We start from the raw sequence: 17,822 nt of genomic DNA on the forward strand, positions 1-17,822 counted from the left end.
GTAATATGTTAAGATTAATTGACCCATCCTCCCATCCCTGAGATGAACCTAACTTGGTTGTGAGGTATTATGGAGGGGTGGGGGGGGTTACTAGGGATTCAATTCAGGGCCTTGCGCTTGCCAGGCAGGTGCTTATTCTACTGAGCTATCTCCTCAGCCCTGATTTTTTGTTTTTTTAAATGATTTGTTACATTCTCTTAGTCAGTATCTTGGTGAGGATTTTTGCATCTATATTTATTAAAGAGATTGGTCTATACTTCTCTTTTTTAGTTGAATCCTTATCTGGCTTTAGCATCAAGGTAATACTAGCTTCTAAGAATGAGTTTGGCAGTAATTCCCTTTCAGTTTCATTAAAGAGTGAGGATTATTAGCATTAGATCTTCCCTGAAGTTCATGTAGAACTTAGTGGAGAATCCCTTGGGTCCTGGACCCTCCCTGCCCCAAGATGATAGACTATTGTTGTGTTTTTGTTTTGCTTTGTTGTTGCAATTATTGTTTAATTACTGTATTAATTTAATTGCTTGTTATTGGATTGTAAAGGGTCTTCATATCTTTATTGAGTTTTGGGTATTTATATGTGTCTAGAAATCCTTTTTCTGGATTATCCAATTTATTGGAATAAACAATATCGAAGAAGTTACTAAGAATAGAATCATAGACTTCAATGGTGTCTATTGTGATTTTACCTTTTTTCATTACATTGATATTGCATTGATATTGATATAGGGGAATGAAACTCCCAACATGAAAGATACCTGGGATAAGTTCATATTCTCTGAAACCAAAGAATGAATTTTAGGAACAAACAGAGGTTAAGAGCAGAATATATTTATTGGGAGAAAGAAAGCTCCTGTCCAAGAGAGGGATAGAGGGATACCTGAACAGTCAATCCAATAACAGGCAATTAAATTAAGATAGTAATTAAACAATAATAGCAACAACAAAGCAAAACAAACAAAAACACAACAATAGTCTATCATCTTGGGGCAGGGGGAGTCCAGGACCCAAGGGATTCTCCACTAAGTTCTACATGAACTTCAGGGAAGATCTAATGCTAATAATCTTCACTCTTTAATGAAACTGAAAGGGAATTACTGCCAAACTCATTCTTGGAAGCTAGTATTACCTTGATGCCAAAGCCAGATAAGGATTCAACTAAAAAAGAAAACAGTTGCCCAGGAAACTGTTTCTTCCCAGGGATTTTTATAGAGTAAAACCATGTGGTGAAGCAGGTCTAAGGTAGTAGAGAACATGGGGACTCCCTTAGGAGGGCATGAGATGGGACAAAACTATGGTCAGTCACTAAAGTTACAAGCACCATTGCTCAGGTAAAATTTATTAAATCCAGGACCAAATGGGGAAGCAAGTCACATAGGGCATGAATATAGAGCACTGGTTTATCCAGTAGCCAGTAGCAGTTGGATTAGTGACTTCCTGGCTGCCTCAAGGTGATGATCCATCCCAGATGCTTATCTTCAGAGGTAAGCATTTGTTTGATCTTTAGTCTTTAGGTCTGGCCCACAGCAAGACTATCCGTCTCCCTCACATTTGCAAGGTATCTTGTCTTCCATGCTGTCTCCTTTGAGGGCCTACCCCTGTCTGACTGCCTATAATATTTCTATGTAATTCAACTGCTTACAACATTATGGGTCTCTTTCTCACTTTGGTAAAATCGGGTAAGGATTTATCCAACACCTGTTTTGTTTATTCTTTCAAAAAACCTGTTCTTCCATCATCCATTGATTCTTCGTATTGATTTTTTTCTCAATATCATAATTTCTCCTCTATTTTTATCTTTATACTAGCTTTGGGTTTGGATTATTCTTGTTTTTCTAGGACTTTGAGGTGTACCATTAGGTTATTTATGTAGGCTTGTTCTGTTTTTTTGGTGTCAGCATTTATAATTTACCTCTTACAACTGCTTTTATTGTATCATAAGTTCTCATATGTTCTACTGACACTATTATTTGATTCTAGGAACTAATTTCTTCTGTAACCCATTAATTATTCAAGTGTGTATTGCTTCATCTTCATGTGTTTGCATACTTCATCTGGTTTCTTTTGCCCTTCATAGATGTTAGATTTGTCATAGCCTTTTTTTGCATTTGATTTGATGACGACATGTAGATGATGATATGATGTGATTTTTGTCTTTGCATCTGTTTATGTGATATATTACACTAATTTGTGCATATTAAACTAGCCCTGTATCCATGAGATGGAATCAGTTTGATCATCAGGTAATGATGATTTGTTGCCTTGTTTGCCAATATCTTGTTAAGGATTTTTGTGTTTATGTTTATTAAAGAGATTGACCAACAATCTCTTTAGTAGAGAGGTGGTGGTGGTGGTGGTGGTTGTTTTTAATTGTTGCCTTTGACTGGGTTTTTTTTCCCCATAATTTTATTGAGAGACATATAGCAATGAGATAGTTTCAAATCAAATTGGTAGGACAGTTTCAATAATTAACACATTGCATAGTCTCGTCCTAGTGATTATTTGCTGTACAAGATGCAGACATGATATCCTATTTACAAACACGATTAGAACAAATCCCTCTATTCATTAAGAGAATATAACTATAAATCTATTAATTTTGGGTGGGGATGATTCAGGTAGAATTTTGATAGGGATTTCATTGGGGGAAGAAAAGAGGGGAGCAGAGAGAGAGAGAATGAGAGAATGAGAATGCCAGTTTTTTATGTTTTGCAAACAAGTCTAGAAAAGGACAAATTTTAAGTTTTTTGCTTTTTTTGTTGTTGTTGTTATGTGAACCATACCAGCATGTAATCAAATGATAGGTGAAGTATACCTCTATATATCTCTTCCAATTAATGAAAAAGTTTAGATTGCCACCATTTAGCAACACACCCATGAATGAATTGATTGAGCCACTGAATGTCAAAAGCTGCTAACATCCCCTAAGGAGGTAATCAGGTATTATGTGCTTCCTGATAAAAGAACATAACACCATATACAGTCTAGCAAGAGAATTGAATATGAGATTGATCAAGCTATTGTACTCACCTGCCAGTTTGCAGGAAATAATAGAAGCCTAACACCACATTGAATAATCCTGTATGTAGTGACTTTACTGAGAACCTCAGATTTTACTGAAAATCTTACAGAACCTTATAAATCACTGCTTCATTTTTTCATTAATTATAAGAAATTAAAGCAGATTAAAAGAAAATCTACAGATTGAAAGATATTTAAAACTTGTTTAAAAATATTCAAATTGTGTATATTTGTATACTTACATAATTTCAGCCTTCCTTATGGGATCAGAGAATTCAGAGAATTCCCTTTATTAGTTTCCAAGTTGCTGAGATTTATATGTAAAAACAGATTTCTTATATCATCTTAAATAGGGTAGCCAGATTGTGACTTTTTATGCATTTGTACCGTTTCACAGAATGTTATTGCTTAGAAAATACAGGAAGATGTATTGTAATTATATAAGTATACAAATATACACAATTTGAATATTTTTAAACAAGTTTTAAATATCTTTCAATCTGTAAATTTTCTTTTAATCTGTTTTAATTTCTTATAATTAATGAAATTACAATAATCCAAATTTTTATATGTATGTATTTTAGAACTAGATGCTTTTTTCTATGCAAAATTCTTCCAGTATTTATGTTTTACATTGATATTGTCTCCAAGACCAATTCCTAGGAGTGGAATTTTGCTGGATCAAGAAGTAAATCCATTTTCAGGGCTTTTGAAATTTATTGACAAACTGCCTACTAGAAAGAGATCTCTACCACAAATGTGGTGATTTTTGCCCATGTCTCTGAGTGCTAATAGTGTATTTTTTCTGATTAAGTTTTACATTTTTCTAAGTTTACTTACTAATGCATATGGTTTTTTAAAATAACCCTTAATGCTTGTTGACTGTTCTTCTAAAAGCAGCTATAATACCTAGTAGTCCTTTGTTGCTTTAAAACTTTTTCTGTTCCATACTTGTGCCTTTCCTTTATGGATGAGTTTATTTGGTGATGATTAGAAGGGGAGAATATTGTATTTTATCTATTTGGATTTTGTATTTATGCATAGATTATCCCAGCTTTATTGAGGAATATGTATAGTATTTTCTATTTCCTATAATCATAATTTAATACATAATTTTTACTTTCTTAAAGCTATATTAATCTTTTAAAAATAGTTTGAATAGAAATATATATATATATATGTCAGAAAGATAGATTATTTTGTAGGTTAGAAATGCTATTTTCTACTGAGCTGATTGAATTTAGAGATTGAAATTACTGTCTCTTCCCCACCCACCCCCATTTTGTACAAGTTACTAGAAGAAAACCAGCCTAATTTAGCTAAGTAAATTTGATTTTTCGTTCCATGTTATGCCTAAGATGTTTGATATTCAGACAGATAGTGAGGTTAAGCTTAACAGCCTACGTTGTATGGTAAAAACAATAAGCTTCTCTTCTGGAGGGTTAACAACCTAAGTTTGCAGACCAAAATTAGAGAAAAAGGAGGGTCTCAAGGAAAGCCAACATTTGGCCCTAGTCTTCCAAGGTCAATTAAGACTCAGGACATATGAGAACTTGTACTGTAATGTCACATAACTCAGTAGTGTACCAAATTTTCTGATCAAGGAGATTATGGAGCCAAAGAGGATAATGATGGATGATATAGAGTGTGCCTAAGGAGAGTCACATGGAGAGAAAACATTCTCTCAGGCTTTCACAGAGAGCACATCGGCCAAGCAATGGCCGTGACTCATCCACGTGGCTGACACTGATGAAGGATCTACAATCTGAAGTACAGGATCTCAGGATAAATCCTGAGGGGCTTTCACTGACCTTATCAGATCCAAAAGCTACAACTCTTGTTGCATAGGTCTTGCTTTATCTTGGTCTTAACCATCCAGCAGAAAAGTATAAAAACGAAGTATAAGAAGTAAAGCCATGGTGTTATGTTGAGCTGTAGGGGGCTCTTGTCAACAATTTCTGACACTGCCAGTTAAGTGGAAGACCCAGTACTATTACGGACTACTGGACTCTTTTAGACTATTTTGCTGAGTTAACACACCTATAATATTCAAATGACGGTACTAAACAAAAAAAGGGGATACAGATGAATGTCCATTTTGTATCTGTGTATTCAAAATGGTTAGAATAGATATATAGTTACATTCTCTTAATGAATAGAGGGATTTGTTCTAATAGTGTTTGTAAATACGATATCATGTCCACATCTTGTACAGCAATTAACCACTAGGAAGAATGTATGCAATGTGTTAATTACTGAAACTGACCTACCAGTTTGGTTTGAAACTGTTTCATTGCTATTTGTTTCTCAATAAAATTATGGGGAAAAAATATGATTTTTCATGCTGACTTTATTGAAACAACCATATTTTAGAGATATGTGGTTCAGGCCTGGCCAGATAGCTCAGCCGTCTAAAGCGCCTGCTTAGGTAGGCTCAGGGACCAGGGTTTGATCTTCTGCGTGCCCTGCCAGCCCCGTCCCCAGCAGGCACTGAGACAGCGACTGAGACTGAGTTATAGAAGTACATTTTTTTTTTAAATGTATTTAGTGCAGGATCTACAGGGTCTCACTACACAGATCTGACTCTTAGTGATCCTCCTATTTTTAGCCTCACGAAGCACTGGGATTACAAGCACGTACCACCACGCCCAGTCTCATACTTCCAGTAGATGGACAGATGAACATTCAGTCTTCTATTTCATCTACCTTTGCAGGGTTTTTTTCCCCCTCAAATGATTTTTATTAAATTATTGACATGATTTTAACATGGAATCCTATTTTTCTCAAATTGATCTGGTGAATCATAAAATATTTTTCATATTGTTTATACTATTTGACTAGTTGTACAAACTATGATTTGATCATTTATTTTGCTTTTTTAGGCCTTTCTCGTATTTAATAATTTTCTTTACTTTATAGAAATACCGGTATCAGGATGAAGATATACCTCCTCAAGAGCACATTTCTCCACAAATAACTAATGAGGTGATAGGACCAGAATTGGTTCATGTCTCAGAGAAGAATCTGTCAGAAATTGAGAATGTCCATGGATTTGTTTCACATTCTCATATTTCACCAATAAAGGTAGGATATTTATGTTATTACTATGAATTACATGTTTTTAGTGTAGCTCGTGCCTAAATACCTACTCATGCGCATAGATTCTCCTTTTGGTTGATTTGAGTTCTATAGTTGCCGGGTATTTCTTGGTATTTAAAAAAAAATTTTAAGCTGTATTTTATAAATGAATTTTATTCACTAATACTGTCTTTATGATAAAAGAAATAACTATTATACTTCAAATACTACACATCAAAGTAGTTCTAAACACTTCTTTTAAATATGTAGATATGTAAAAAGAATATTAACTTTAAAGCCCAGTATGTGACTTGATCCTGTCATTACTCCCCTCAAAAGGAACCACAATCCTGAATTTGGTATTTACCCTTTCTTGTAAAGTTCCACAACATATTTGTACTCTAATTAATATTCATCCTGCATATTTTAAACTTTTTACAGTGAACTCACTTTATACCTGCTCTTTTTGCTCAACAGTATATTTCTAGCTTTATTTCATTTCACTGCTCTAGAGTTTTCTGTTTTATAACTTTTGTGCAGTAATTTGTGTCACTTTTGATTGGTACTGAGTTAAGGTAAGTGCTAGTATAAAAAATTGCTAAGAACACTATATGGATCATGAGTTATGCCAGGTGACTTTTGATTAGCTGTGTAATTTCCATTTTCAAAAGCAATATGTGACAGGTTTTAATTTTCACTGACTTGATGTTCTGGTTTTGGTTTTGAAGTGGTATCTCATTGTGATTTTAACTGTATTTCCTGTTTACTAATGAGATAAGGTATATTTGTCATTAGAGTTTCCTGTGTTGTGGTATATGCCTATCTAGAAAGAGTTCTATATAGATTCTGAAAAATCAGTCCTTTGCTGGTTGTATATATTGTGCATAAAGATCATTTCTTACTAGTAAAACTTTCCCTGGGCTTACCTTTTTGAGGGATGATTACATAATACTTATTAAATTTTTAATGGTTGTGGTACCATTGAGATTTTCTATTCACAGATCATTTTACTACATTTATTTTTTCTAGAAATTTCATTTCATACATATTTTCAAATTATTTTTTATAATGCCCTTGTATTATCATTGCATATCTTCATAGCATATATTACCTATTTTCATTCCTAAGATTGTTTTTTTTTAAATCATTCTTCCCGAAAGACGGACAGTTTCAAAGATTTTTTTTTCATAGAAACATCTCCCCTTTTTTGGTACCAGGAATAGAACTCAGGATCTTGCACAGCTGGGCAGGTCCTTGTGCTGCTGAGCTATATCCCTGGCCCGAACCTTCTCTTTTTACAAAAATGTTTTCTCAGGTCCAGGGAGATGGCTCAGTGGAATAAGCGCTTCTCTGGCAAGCGCAAGGGCCTGAGTTCAATCCCAGGTGGTTCCACCAAAAAAAAAAAGGAAAGAAAGAAAGAAAAAGAAAATGTTTTCTCTCTTGTTCTCACCCTGTGTGCCACCATGCTTACCCACATATATACACATTTATGGGCCTATATAATACACAGATACTTATGTAAATAACTATACTTGTAGGATACCGTGCATATTATTTTAAGATTGTATTTGGTAGAAACAATCTCTGACCCTTGCTTAGGAAATTAAATGAGTGATATCCAGAGGAAAAAAATCAGTTGACTGTTAGTGGCACAGACACTTTTCCTTTTATATTTTTTACCCCATTTCTTCTCTTTACATTTTCCCTTCTTCTTTCATAAAATTTATTTATGTATTTTTGTATTTAGTACAGGGTCTCACTACATAGATCCGGCTTGTAGTGATTCTCCTGTTTTCAGCCTCCCAAGTGCTGGGATTGCAGGCCTGCACCAGCATGCCCAGTCTCAGTCGCTGTCTCAGCATGCACCAAGAACCCTGGCTGCTGCACTGTACTTAAGCAGGTGCTTTAGTGTGCTGAGCTATCTGGCCGGCCCTATAAAATGTATTATATTCTGTCTTCTCTAGTTTCTTACATCAGGTGTTGAGTGTATAATCAATCTTTTAAAAATAGTATTAAGAGTTTCTAAATTTTTCTTTAAACAGCATTTTATCCATATCACATATGTTTTAATATGTAACATTTTATCAATCTTAACATTTTCTTTTTGTTTTTTACTTTATGAGTTCTTTTGAAGTATACTTAATTTTAAATACATGAAATTATTCCTTTTTTATCTCTTTTCCTTTTTTTTATCTCTTTTCCTGATGTATCTCATTTTTCCTGGGAAGTTATTGTGTTACTCTTGCTTTAGTGATTATTCTAGAAATTTTAATATTCATATTTAACTTAACAGAAGCCTAAGGCCAATAAGTATCTTTTACCCCCATTCAGAACAATTTAAAAACTTTAGAGCATTTGAAGTCCAAGCACCTTTTGCTGTTTTATTATGCTATTATTAGCAATATATCCATTTTCCTTTGGTTGACTTAATCTATTTCTTTAGCCCAGAACCTCTCCCAAGATACGTGTAATTCTTTTTGTTTGTGATGTTTTAAAGTTCTGGTCATTCTGGTGGTTAGAAATTATCCAAAACCAATTTGGCCAGACATGGTCAAATCTTGGTCTTTTTGTAGGTATTTTAGTTGTTAATTTGGTATGTGTGCAGATTCTGACCTAAGCAGACCATTAAAACAGTGAGCCCCCATGCATAATTATTTGTTATAGCCTATTCCTTAAATCTGATGAAGCTTTGGTTCTCTTTTGTTACATAAAATGATCATCCTGGGTAGATAAAATATTCTAGAGACAAGATGTTGTCTCAGAATCTCCAGATAATTTAGGGATTAAACCTGAGGTACCACTTACAGATGTATGTCTCGTTGGAGTCTGGTCTTTTCCACAGTGCAAGACTAGAATTTGAGGACATATATCTCTTCATATAGAGAGCCTTTTCTGGTTCTCGTCTCGATTCAAGAAATTTATGTTTGTAATACCATGGATAAATTATTGGAATCCCTCAAGTTATTTCCACTCTGACACTTCCAGTGCAGCCCACAGGGAAAGTAAAGACGCTAAGGTGTGTTTGTAATTATGGGGAGCCAAGGGGTCCTTCGTTCAGCCATGATGATGGCTATCCAGAACAAAGGCCTTGACCCAGGGCTGAAACCGCATTTTATTCATTCATGAAGGAGGAGGGGCTTGAAAATGAGTGACTGAGAATAGTAGGAAGTGAGTACTGTGAGCTGGACTAGGTAGAAGACCTGCGTTTATCTCTGCAGTGTGCACAGAGAAGGATATGCAGAGAGTAATCTGCATTTCACAATTGAGATAGTATCTAATGTTTTGGGGTCAGTGCTTCAACTCTGATGTGTAATCTTTCAAGCCCCAAGAAGTCATAGCCTCTATCTGGAGGTTCGATTGGAGCATTGACTCTTTGTTTCATGTTGACCTGGCTCATACTAAAGAGCAGCAGGTGAGGGATACTGGGAAAACACACTTGCCGTCTTCAAAGACTACCACCAGCATCTCGGTTAGACCAGTATGCATTGCTGAAAGCCAATTGAAGGGATAAGGAAAAGTCCTAGCGGACTCTGTACATAATAGTACACAGAAATAGGGTCAGGCTCAGCCGAAATAGGCAGTTAGTTGCTCTTTCAAGGAGAGTTGCCCAGGTGGTCCTCCACGTCTTCGAAGTGTGTTCTTCCCCTAGAGCAAGGATAGAATGTGTCTGAATTAATTTATCCAGCTCCTGTAATTGAATACAATGAATTTCACCAGTGAAACTCCATTTTGCTATTTAATGAAGCCACTAATTTCATCAGTGAATATCCACTTCATTTTGATGATCAAAATCTTCAATGTTGATCATATATTAAAACAAATCTTTTTTTTTTTTTTTTTGGCAGAACCAGGGATTGAACTCAGGCCCTTGCACTTGCCAGGGAAACGCTTATTTCACTGAGCCATCTCCCTGGCCCCCTAAAACAAATCTTAATAGCAGCCATCTCTGATTATAACCTTTTCAGATGCTAGCAAATCAGTTCAGGGGTGTGAATTTCTAATTGGGACAGCATCCTCCCCTGAGAAATGGTTCTTGGCTATGGCTAAACATGAGTTCACCTAAGGAGTAGTTTAAAAATTACTGATTCTAGAAATTCTTACTTAATTGGTTTGGGGTAGGCTGGCTTTTGCGAGTTTTACCAGCTCACCATTCTAATTTACAAGCATTGTGACAAATGCTTGCACCACTGCTATTACCACTGTGTATTTTAGAATAAATTTTTGGCATCATTTTTGTATTTAGTCCCCTGCCTGAAATGACAAGTATTTTTAGCATTTCAAAGAGAAAACATATTATTCTCTTAGCTTCTCAATTGTTCCCTTAATCTGATTCATTTGTTCCCCAATGTCCTTGCCCTAAGAGAATGAAAAACTAACTTCACTGATTGTTTTGCTCTCTCCCTAAAATACTCTTTTTACTTATATACAAGAGCTTTTTTGATATATATTACATAAAGGATAAATGATAAAACATTGTCTTCCACAGCTTTTTAAACAGTTGATATTAAAATTAAATATTCTTTATTATCAATTATAAACTTTTATACTTTTTTCACATTTTACGTTTTTTGAAGTTGGTTTACAATAGATTTTTATAATTGCTGGCATTTTATCACCACCTTAGTTGAGGAGCAGTTTTTGTATTGTGGTATATAAACCTTTGTAGACACATTCTGGTAGATCAAGTAGCATCTTAGTATGTTGTGGTCATAAATAACTGTTGTAATTGAGAAGCAGCTGAAAACCTGGACATTTTTGTAGGTCATTTTCTTCTATCTTTTTCGGTTTGTTTTGTTTTGTTAGGTATTAACATCATTCAATGTAACAGTTAACTTTTTTAAAAAGTCTCTGGTGCTATTAAAGACAGCAAATTATCCCTCCCCACTTTGGCTTTTTGGGAACTGAATAGACAAGGATGCTCATTCCTAATAAAAGAAATATCTCAGCTCTCTTATCTTTTTCTAAATCACGCTTTCTTTTTAAAACTATGCAAAGTTCTCCCCTGTCATAAAGTTGTTACACACATTTTTGTCTAAATATTTTTAAAACTTAAATTTAAATTTAAAAAATTTAAACTTGATATATAATTTTACATAGTATATTTGTGCTATTATTTGGTGGGCATGCCTGGTCATAGATTTTTGTGATTTCCATTTTTATTTGGGTTTGTAAAGAAAACAGTAATGAACAACCTTTGGGTAATAAAAATATTTGGACTGTTTTCTCCTGAAAGACTTCCACAAGTTAAATTACTGGGTCAAAAACACATGAACAGTTTATTTAAGTTACTGAAACTTTTTTATGCATTATTCTGATACAACTGTAATTTAAGAATTATTAAGGTCTCCTTTAAAATTTCGTCAGGCATAAAGGTGGCAGTTTCCTCATAAAATAATAGAGGGATGAAGCAGACTTGGAAGTGGGAATACTATTGTATAAAATGGTTAAAGTTCCTTTAGCTTCTTCTAGGAAACCAAAGTAGGGATAAAAAAAAAAAACAACAGTTTTTTTAAAAGCAAATTTTAGTTGTTTTCGAAGATTAAAAGACCAAAAATTAAGAAACTCTACAATAATATCGATTCAGTTATTACATTAACAAACCTTCCTTTTTTAAAGCCAGTACAGGGACCTTTTTCATTTTTTTAATTTGAAAATACCTTTGAACAATGGTAGTTCACTAAGTAGAATATTAAACCAGACAGTCCCTTAGATTTCACATTTTTTTTCCTTCATAGTTCAAATAAAAGTGAACATTAAAAATAAAATTCAGGGGTTGGGGAGATGGCTCAGTGGAATAAATGCTTCCCTGGCAAGTGCAAGGGCCTGAGTTCAATCCCCAGTTCCGCCAAAAAATAAATAAATAAATATAAAATTCATTTAATAGCTACTTGTTTTAAAATTTGCTGGAATAATTTTGTTTATCGAGAAATACATGTGTTCAATATTTATTAAGCATTTATTATTTTGTATGGAAAGTAATAACAAAAAAATAGAGAGAAAATTTAATTATTGGAATTTTCTGAAGAAAGGGTTTGAGTAAAATACTGAAGGATGGGGCCAGCCAAATAGATCAACGGATTAAAGCACCTGCTTAGGCAGATGCAGGGCTGGGGGTTCAGTCCCCAGCCTGCCATGCTGACCCTGCCCCCGGGACATGCTGAGATGGCAATTGAGACTGGGTGTAGTGGCACACACCTGTAATCCCAACTAGTGGGAGGCTGAAGACAGAAGGATAGCTATGAGTCTGATCTACATAGTGAAACCCTGGAGGCCCTGTAGACCCTGCCCTAAAATACAAAAAAAAAAAAAAAAAAAAAGATACTGAAGGATGGAAAGTTGGAGGCAGTTCCTGGAGTAATATGTAAATATTGTAGGAAGGTAACAATCTGAGAAAACCTCATCAGTGCAGAAAGGTGACAGGAGGACAATAGGTGTATCACTAGCTATATGGGAGGTTGTGGGGATGATTGAGGAAACAAAATAATTTGTATTTTGTGTTTTTCTTCGATGGCAAGGAAAAGTTTGTTCCGCTAGTATGTGCAAAGTAAACATTGTTAAGAGGGACTTGAAATCATAAGCAGGTATATGAAAGTTATTTTTCTAAGTCAGTATATCTTCTCCTAGACATACTACATGTAATAGTAATGAGACAGGCCGGCCAGATAGCTTCATGGACTAAAGTGCCTGCTTAGGCAGAGTGCAGCGACCAGGGTTCAATCCCAGGTGTGCTGTGGTGGCCCCACCCCTGGGGTGCACTTAGAGGGATTGAGACTGAGCATGGTGGTGTGCACCTGTAATGCCCTTGAGAGGCTGAAAACGGAGAATCACTTACCATCTGATCTGTGTAGTAGGACCCTGTAGACCCTGTACTGAAATTAAAAATAAATAGTAATGAGAATATTATACAATGAAATTAACAGCTGTGCTTAAAATTATGAGAAATAGGAGAAGCAGGAGAATGGGCATAAACAAATATGAGCCTTTCAAACTGAATGCTACAGTAGTAGAATCTTCGCATTTCAAGTAAACAATGAATTAAACCTTTGAATTAAACTTTGTTTCCATATCCTTTGAGCATACAAACTTTTTTTACTATAATTTTTTTAGATGACTCTGGTATACTAAAATTAGCATATCATTTGTATAAAATTTGACCACTAGATGGTGCTCATACAGAGGGATTTGTATATACAGTACAAGTTTTTCTAAATAAGTAACAGTACATGTTCTTACTGATATTCTCAAATTAGTCTTGTTTTTTCTTAGGTATTGTTGTGCCTTCAAATTCATCAGGTTATAATGGTTAAAAGAATTAAGAAAAATGACAAGTATGTTGTTTTTACAGTGCTTTAGTTTTGTAGTTGTAATTTCTTTTTTAGTATTTTAGTGTCTTAGTATCATTTTAAAATTATAAAATATTTAACCTTTTAAAATTTATAAGTAATATTATGTAATACTTGCTTTTCTTTATACTTAAAAGACTCTGGGCTAATTTGTGAGTTTGGAAATATGTGCAAATAATATAGGATGAACTGCTGTAAGTTTTAAACTGTATATTTCCATTTAAGATAAAATACGTCTTTCTGACAACTGCACCATTCATAATCATATGTGAGGCTACATAATAACCCACTTAAGCTTTTGCCGATTTAGGCTAAAAGTGTACTCTAATTTTTATGAAAAAGACAAAAACTATACAAAAGGTATATTATATGAAATGCTAGTAGTGGTTCTGTTTTTGGTTTGTTATATATTTTTAATTTATTATTTTAATTAGGATTCCTAGGCTTTTCTATATTTGAGTTTAAATTTTGTGGTAGTGGAGTTTATCTGTTACATCAGTGAGGCTGTTCTAAAGCGAAGAACAGCCAAGGAGATAGCTCAGCAGCACATGCGCCTACCTGCAAGCACAAGGTCCTGGGTTCAATTTCTGGTACCAAAGAAAAAAAAGAAGCAAAGAACAGTTGGTTGCCTTTTGTCTCTCAATGAAATCATAGGAAACCAATTGTGACTTGTGTACTTAGATGGCTTTTTATGCATGTGCTTGCTGCTTGGAAATAGATGAGATCTTAGATTTTTGTGCATTGATAGCAGGACATTTGCCTCAAGATGCCTTTCTGAGAATTTGAAGTTTTCTATGTGAATAGATTTAGACAAGAAATTCATACATTCAGAAGTATTTTTTTCTCTATATTCTGGTGAAATAAGAGATGGAGTAATATATCAACTTCAGAGCAAGCTTTTTGTCATCATAGAATAAATTTATGTATATTAAAGGTTTAATATTCTATCTATTGATACTTTTTGTAGCTAAAAGAAGAGAGATTTGCATTTAGCATTTGCATTTAGTATCATTGCAATCTAGAATAACAAAGCCTATATCAGTCCTGTGTTGTTTTTCCTTTTCATGGGTTTTCATCAAAATTTATGGATCAGAGCATGTATGTTGGTGCCAAATACTCAAAATTACAGCACAATTTTAAACCCAATAGTCTTTTGTTTACTAAGAACCTGACCCAAAGTAAAATTGTTTTTTTTCTAAAAAAATTTAATTTATTTTTCCCCTTCAGAGAAAATTCTTGGTTCATTATCTACCTTTAGTGTTTGTCTCTACCTGCCTGCTTCCAATTAATAGAACAAGTCTGTTCAGAACCATAAATCACGGGCTGTTGCTCGCATAGTTGTTGAGTAGAAGCATGAAACTTTTTATATCATCTCTGTCACAAAACATCTTACCCAAAGAGTCTCAAATAGCTCTCAACCTTTTTTAGAGTATATGTTAATGTATCTTAGGACTGAGATAGATATTTCATGAACATCATTTATTGCTGAGCAACATTTGCAGTAAACTTTAGGGTATAGTTTGCAGTATAGCTCACCTTCTGGTAGGCTGCATCTAGTTGATGCTGGTAAACCATTAGATAACTATTTGTCAGTCTACATCTGAAAAATAACTCATGGTTGAGGTTGGGAATTACATTGAGCTTGTGTGGGCTTACAAATTGAGCTATTCAACTATTAGTAAATTATCAAGTATACTAATGATTTTGTTCATATATGGTTTTAAAACAACTATATATTTCAATATAAACTAGTATATCATATTAAGAGTATAGGTTTAGGAAGCTGATTCTCAAACTTGAAGGTGCTTAAGAATCATTTAGGGGGCAGGAATGGAGCCCAGTGGTACAGCGCCTGCCTAGCAAGCATGAAGCCCTGAGTTCAATTCCTGTTACCAAAGAATCCAGGGGTGTCACTTAGGGAATTTTTTTAGGTAGCACCCTAGGCAATTCTGAGATAAACTACTATGTTCAGGGACCAAACCAAGAGAACAGATATTGAAAAATGTTTAGCATCAAACATTTTGCAAGCCAGGGTAGTATAAAACATGTTTCACTACTTACCAAACAAACAAAATCTATTCTTTTTCAGTTTTATAAATTCATAACCTTGTAATCATTTTTTTTTTTTTTTAACCAGGAATCAAATTCAAGACCTCACACTTGACAGGCAGGTGCCATACCACTGAGCTATATCCCCAGCCCCTTACTTAACCTTATAATCTTATGATAATAATATGCTAACCTTATGATAACCTTATAATCATATGATAATAATATGCTAGAAGGATGATTCTGATAATTTCCTTGCTAGTCTTTATCGCAAAAGTTCCAAAAGACATATTTATTTTGCTGAGTCATCTCTCTCTAGACGCAATTATCAAAATATTAGAAATCAAAATATTACATAAAATGATCATGCTACATTACAAATTGATTTCTCCTTATCACACAGAGTTTAACATATATAGCTTAGGTAGCATCTTCTAAAAGCTTAAAATTCATGCTACATAATGTAAGATTGTTTTGGTGCCATAATTTGTGTGTGAATAATGAAGTTTCTTTTAGTGAAATTATTTTAATAGAACTGTTGGCAGAAAGGAGCTTCTTGTGTTTTTAAATTCAGTTCATATTTATAATTTATGTAAGCAGTGAAGATGCCAGTGGATTTTACTACAGACTATGATTGAAACTTAGTATTCCAGGGTTTTTCCACCCGGTACATTAAATCAGACAGCCCCAAAGGGTCTCGGTAGTCCAGTGTTTGTAACATCCTTCTTCACCTGCTAATCGACCTCACTTCCTGGATTTCAGTTCGTCTAGTTATCAGCTAACAAAAGAACAGCTTTTGGTTCCTGCAGACGCTGGTGAAAAAATAATCACGAGAGAGAAATCCACCTTATGTCGTCTTTTTTTGTCTGCAAAAATAAACCCAGCCATCATATAGCTAACAGGTACAGTGGGAAGATACAAGCTCTCATAGGAAGAAACTACAGAGAAAATGAGCATCATTTCTCAAGGTTTTTATTTTCTCTGATCTACAAGTGATGCTGCTGTAATTCTAGCTGCAGTTTTTACCGATCATTCACCACTCAGCAGCTGGTAGAGAAGTAAGACTGCTTGGCAACCACCTGCAGGGCTGCAGAGATGAATTACATTTTCGGAAACAACACACTTCTGTACTCTCGTGCCAGTCGAGGAGGGAATACTAGCTCTAGCCATGGTTCAGTAGGCCCAAAGCAGAAACACTGGGCCAAAAAGGGCTCGTCAGATGAACTACAGGCTGAGCCAGAACCTTCACGCTGGCAGCAAATAGTTGCATTTTTCACTCGAAGACACAGCTTTATTGACTGCATCTCGGTAGCCACCAGCTCCACCCAGGTAACAACATACCACTTGTTGAAATTATTTTCAGTGTATTTCTGTTCACATTTGTTTTGGGAAATGACTTAATACAGATTTTTTAAATTAAAAATAGAGCTGTATGATAGAAACCTTGGATATGCAGGAATTTATGTTTTTAGTCCAATATTGCAGGTCTTTAGCACAGGAGGAGAACAAAAAATGTTTTCCCTTATGCTCTTATATAATGCCAAACAAAACAGTCTCAGATTCTGTTGAATGATTTCTCTAAAAATATAAAGCCATTAATACAGAGATTAAAATGTAAATTAAGAATGTTCATCTTATTTCTAGACTATGTTAAATGCTGTAAAATATGATGTTTGAGCAAAGGAAATGCCTACTTGTTTGTTTTTTGTATATTATTAAATAACTATAGGAAGACTGTTACAGTAAAGAAACAAGATAATTTGAAATATATTCATTTTAGGGTTTTGAGAATAGAGTAAGTTCAATACTATTATAGGTATTTATACCTTAAAATTATATTAAATTGATTTGTTTAAGAGATTTCATGAGAACTTCCATTCTATAAATATGTATTATCTGGTGTTAATTTGGTACCAGTAAACTTGTGCAATTACATTATCATGGGATATGTATTTTATCTGTATTATGGGATGTATATTTTTTCATATTCAGTTTACAAAGAAATGAGCTAACAGTGTAAGTCCCGAATTTTTAAAAAGAGCCTCATAAAATTACTTATTTTTGAGAAAATAGATTTGAAATATAAGAAGAGAAATATAAAATCAACAGTTAACTGAAATGCCTATTTGGTATAAGGGTAAGATGGGGTAGATATTAGTGTAAAAAAAGATTTGTTTGAATGTAGTAAGAGGATAAGAATAGTCTCATTTACAAACAAGTTGAGGATGATGTTCTGTGACATTGGTAATATATAAGTTAAAAAAATGCATGCAGCTATAGATGCAATTCGTAGTACTTTTAAAAAATAAATTTTCCTAAGGCTATTTTAAAATA

General features: G+C 34.2%; 1 protein-coding gene across 1 annotated transcript in view; it reads left to right on the forward strand.

Moving 5' to 3' along the window:
* Nucleotides 1-17,822, forward strand: part of Dlg1 (discs large MAGUK scaffold protein 1) — a 234,933-nt gene that overhangs the window by 75,414 nt on the left and 141,697 nt on the right. Inside the window, exon 5 of the mRNA XM_004644568.2 lies at nt 5,938-6,102. Within this exon, the coding sequence (XP_004644625.1) occupies nt 5,938-6,102 (165 nt within the window). The remainder of the gene's footprint in view (nt 1-5,937; nt 6,103-17,822) is intronic.

The sequence above is a fragment of the Octodon degus genome, unplaced genomic scaffold (genome assembly GCF_000260255.1).
Source record: "Octodon degus isolate 3935 unplaced genomic scaffold, OctDeg1.0 scaffold00203, whole genome shotgun sequence".
NCBI classification, from domain to species: domain Eukaryota; kingdom Metazoa; phylum Chordata; class Mammalia; order Rodentia; family Octodontidae; genus Octodon; species Octodon degus.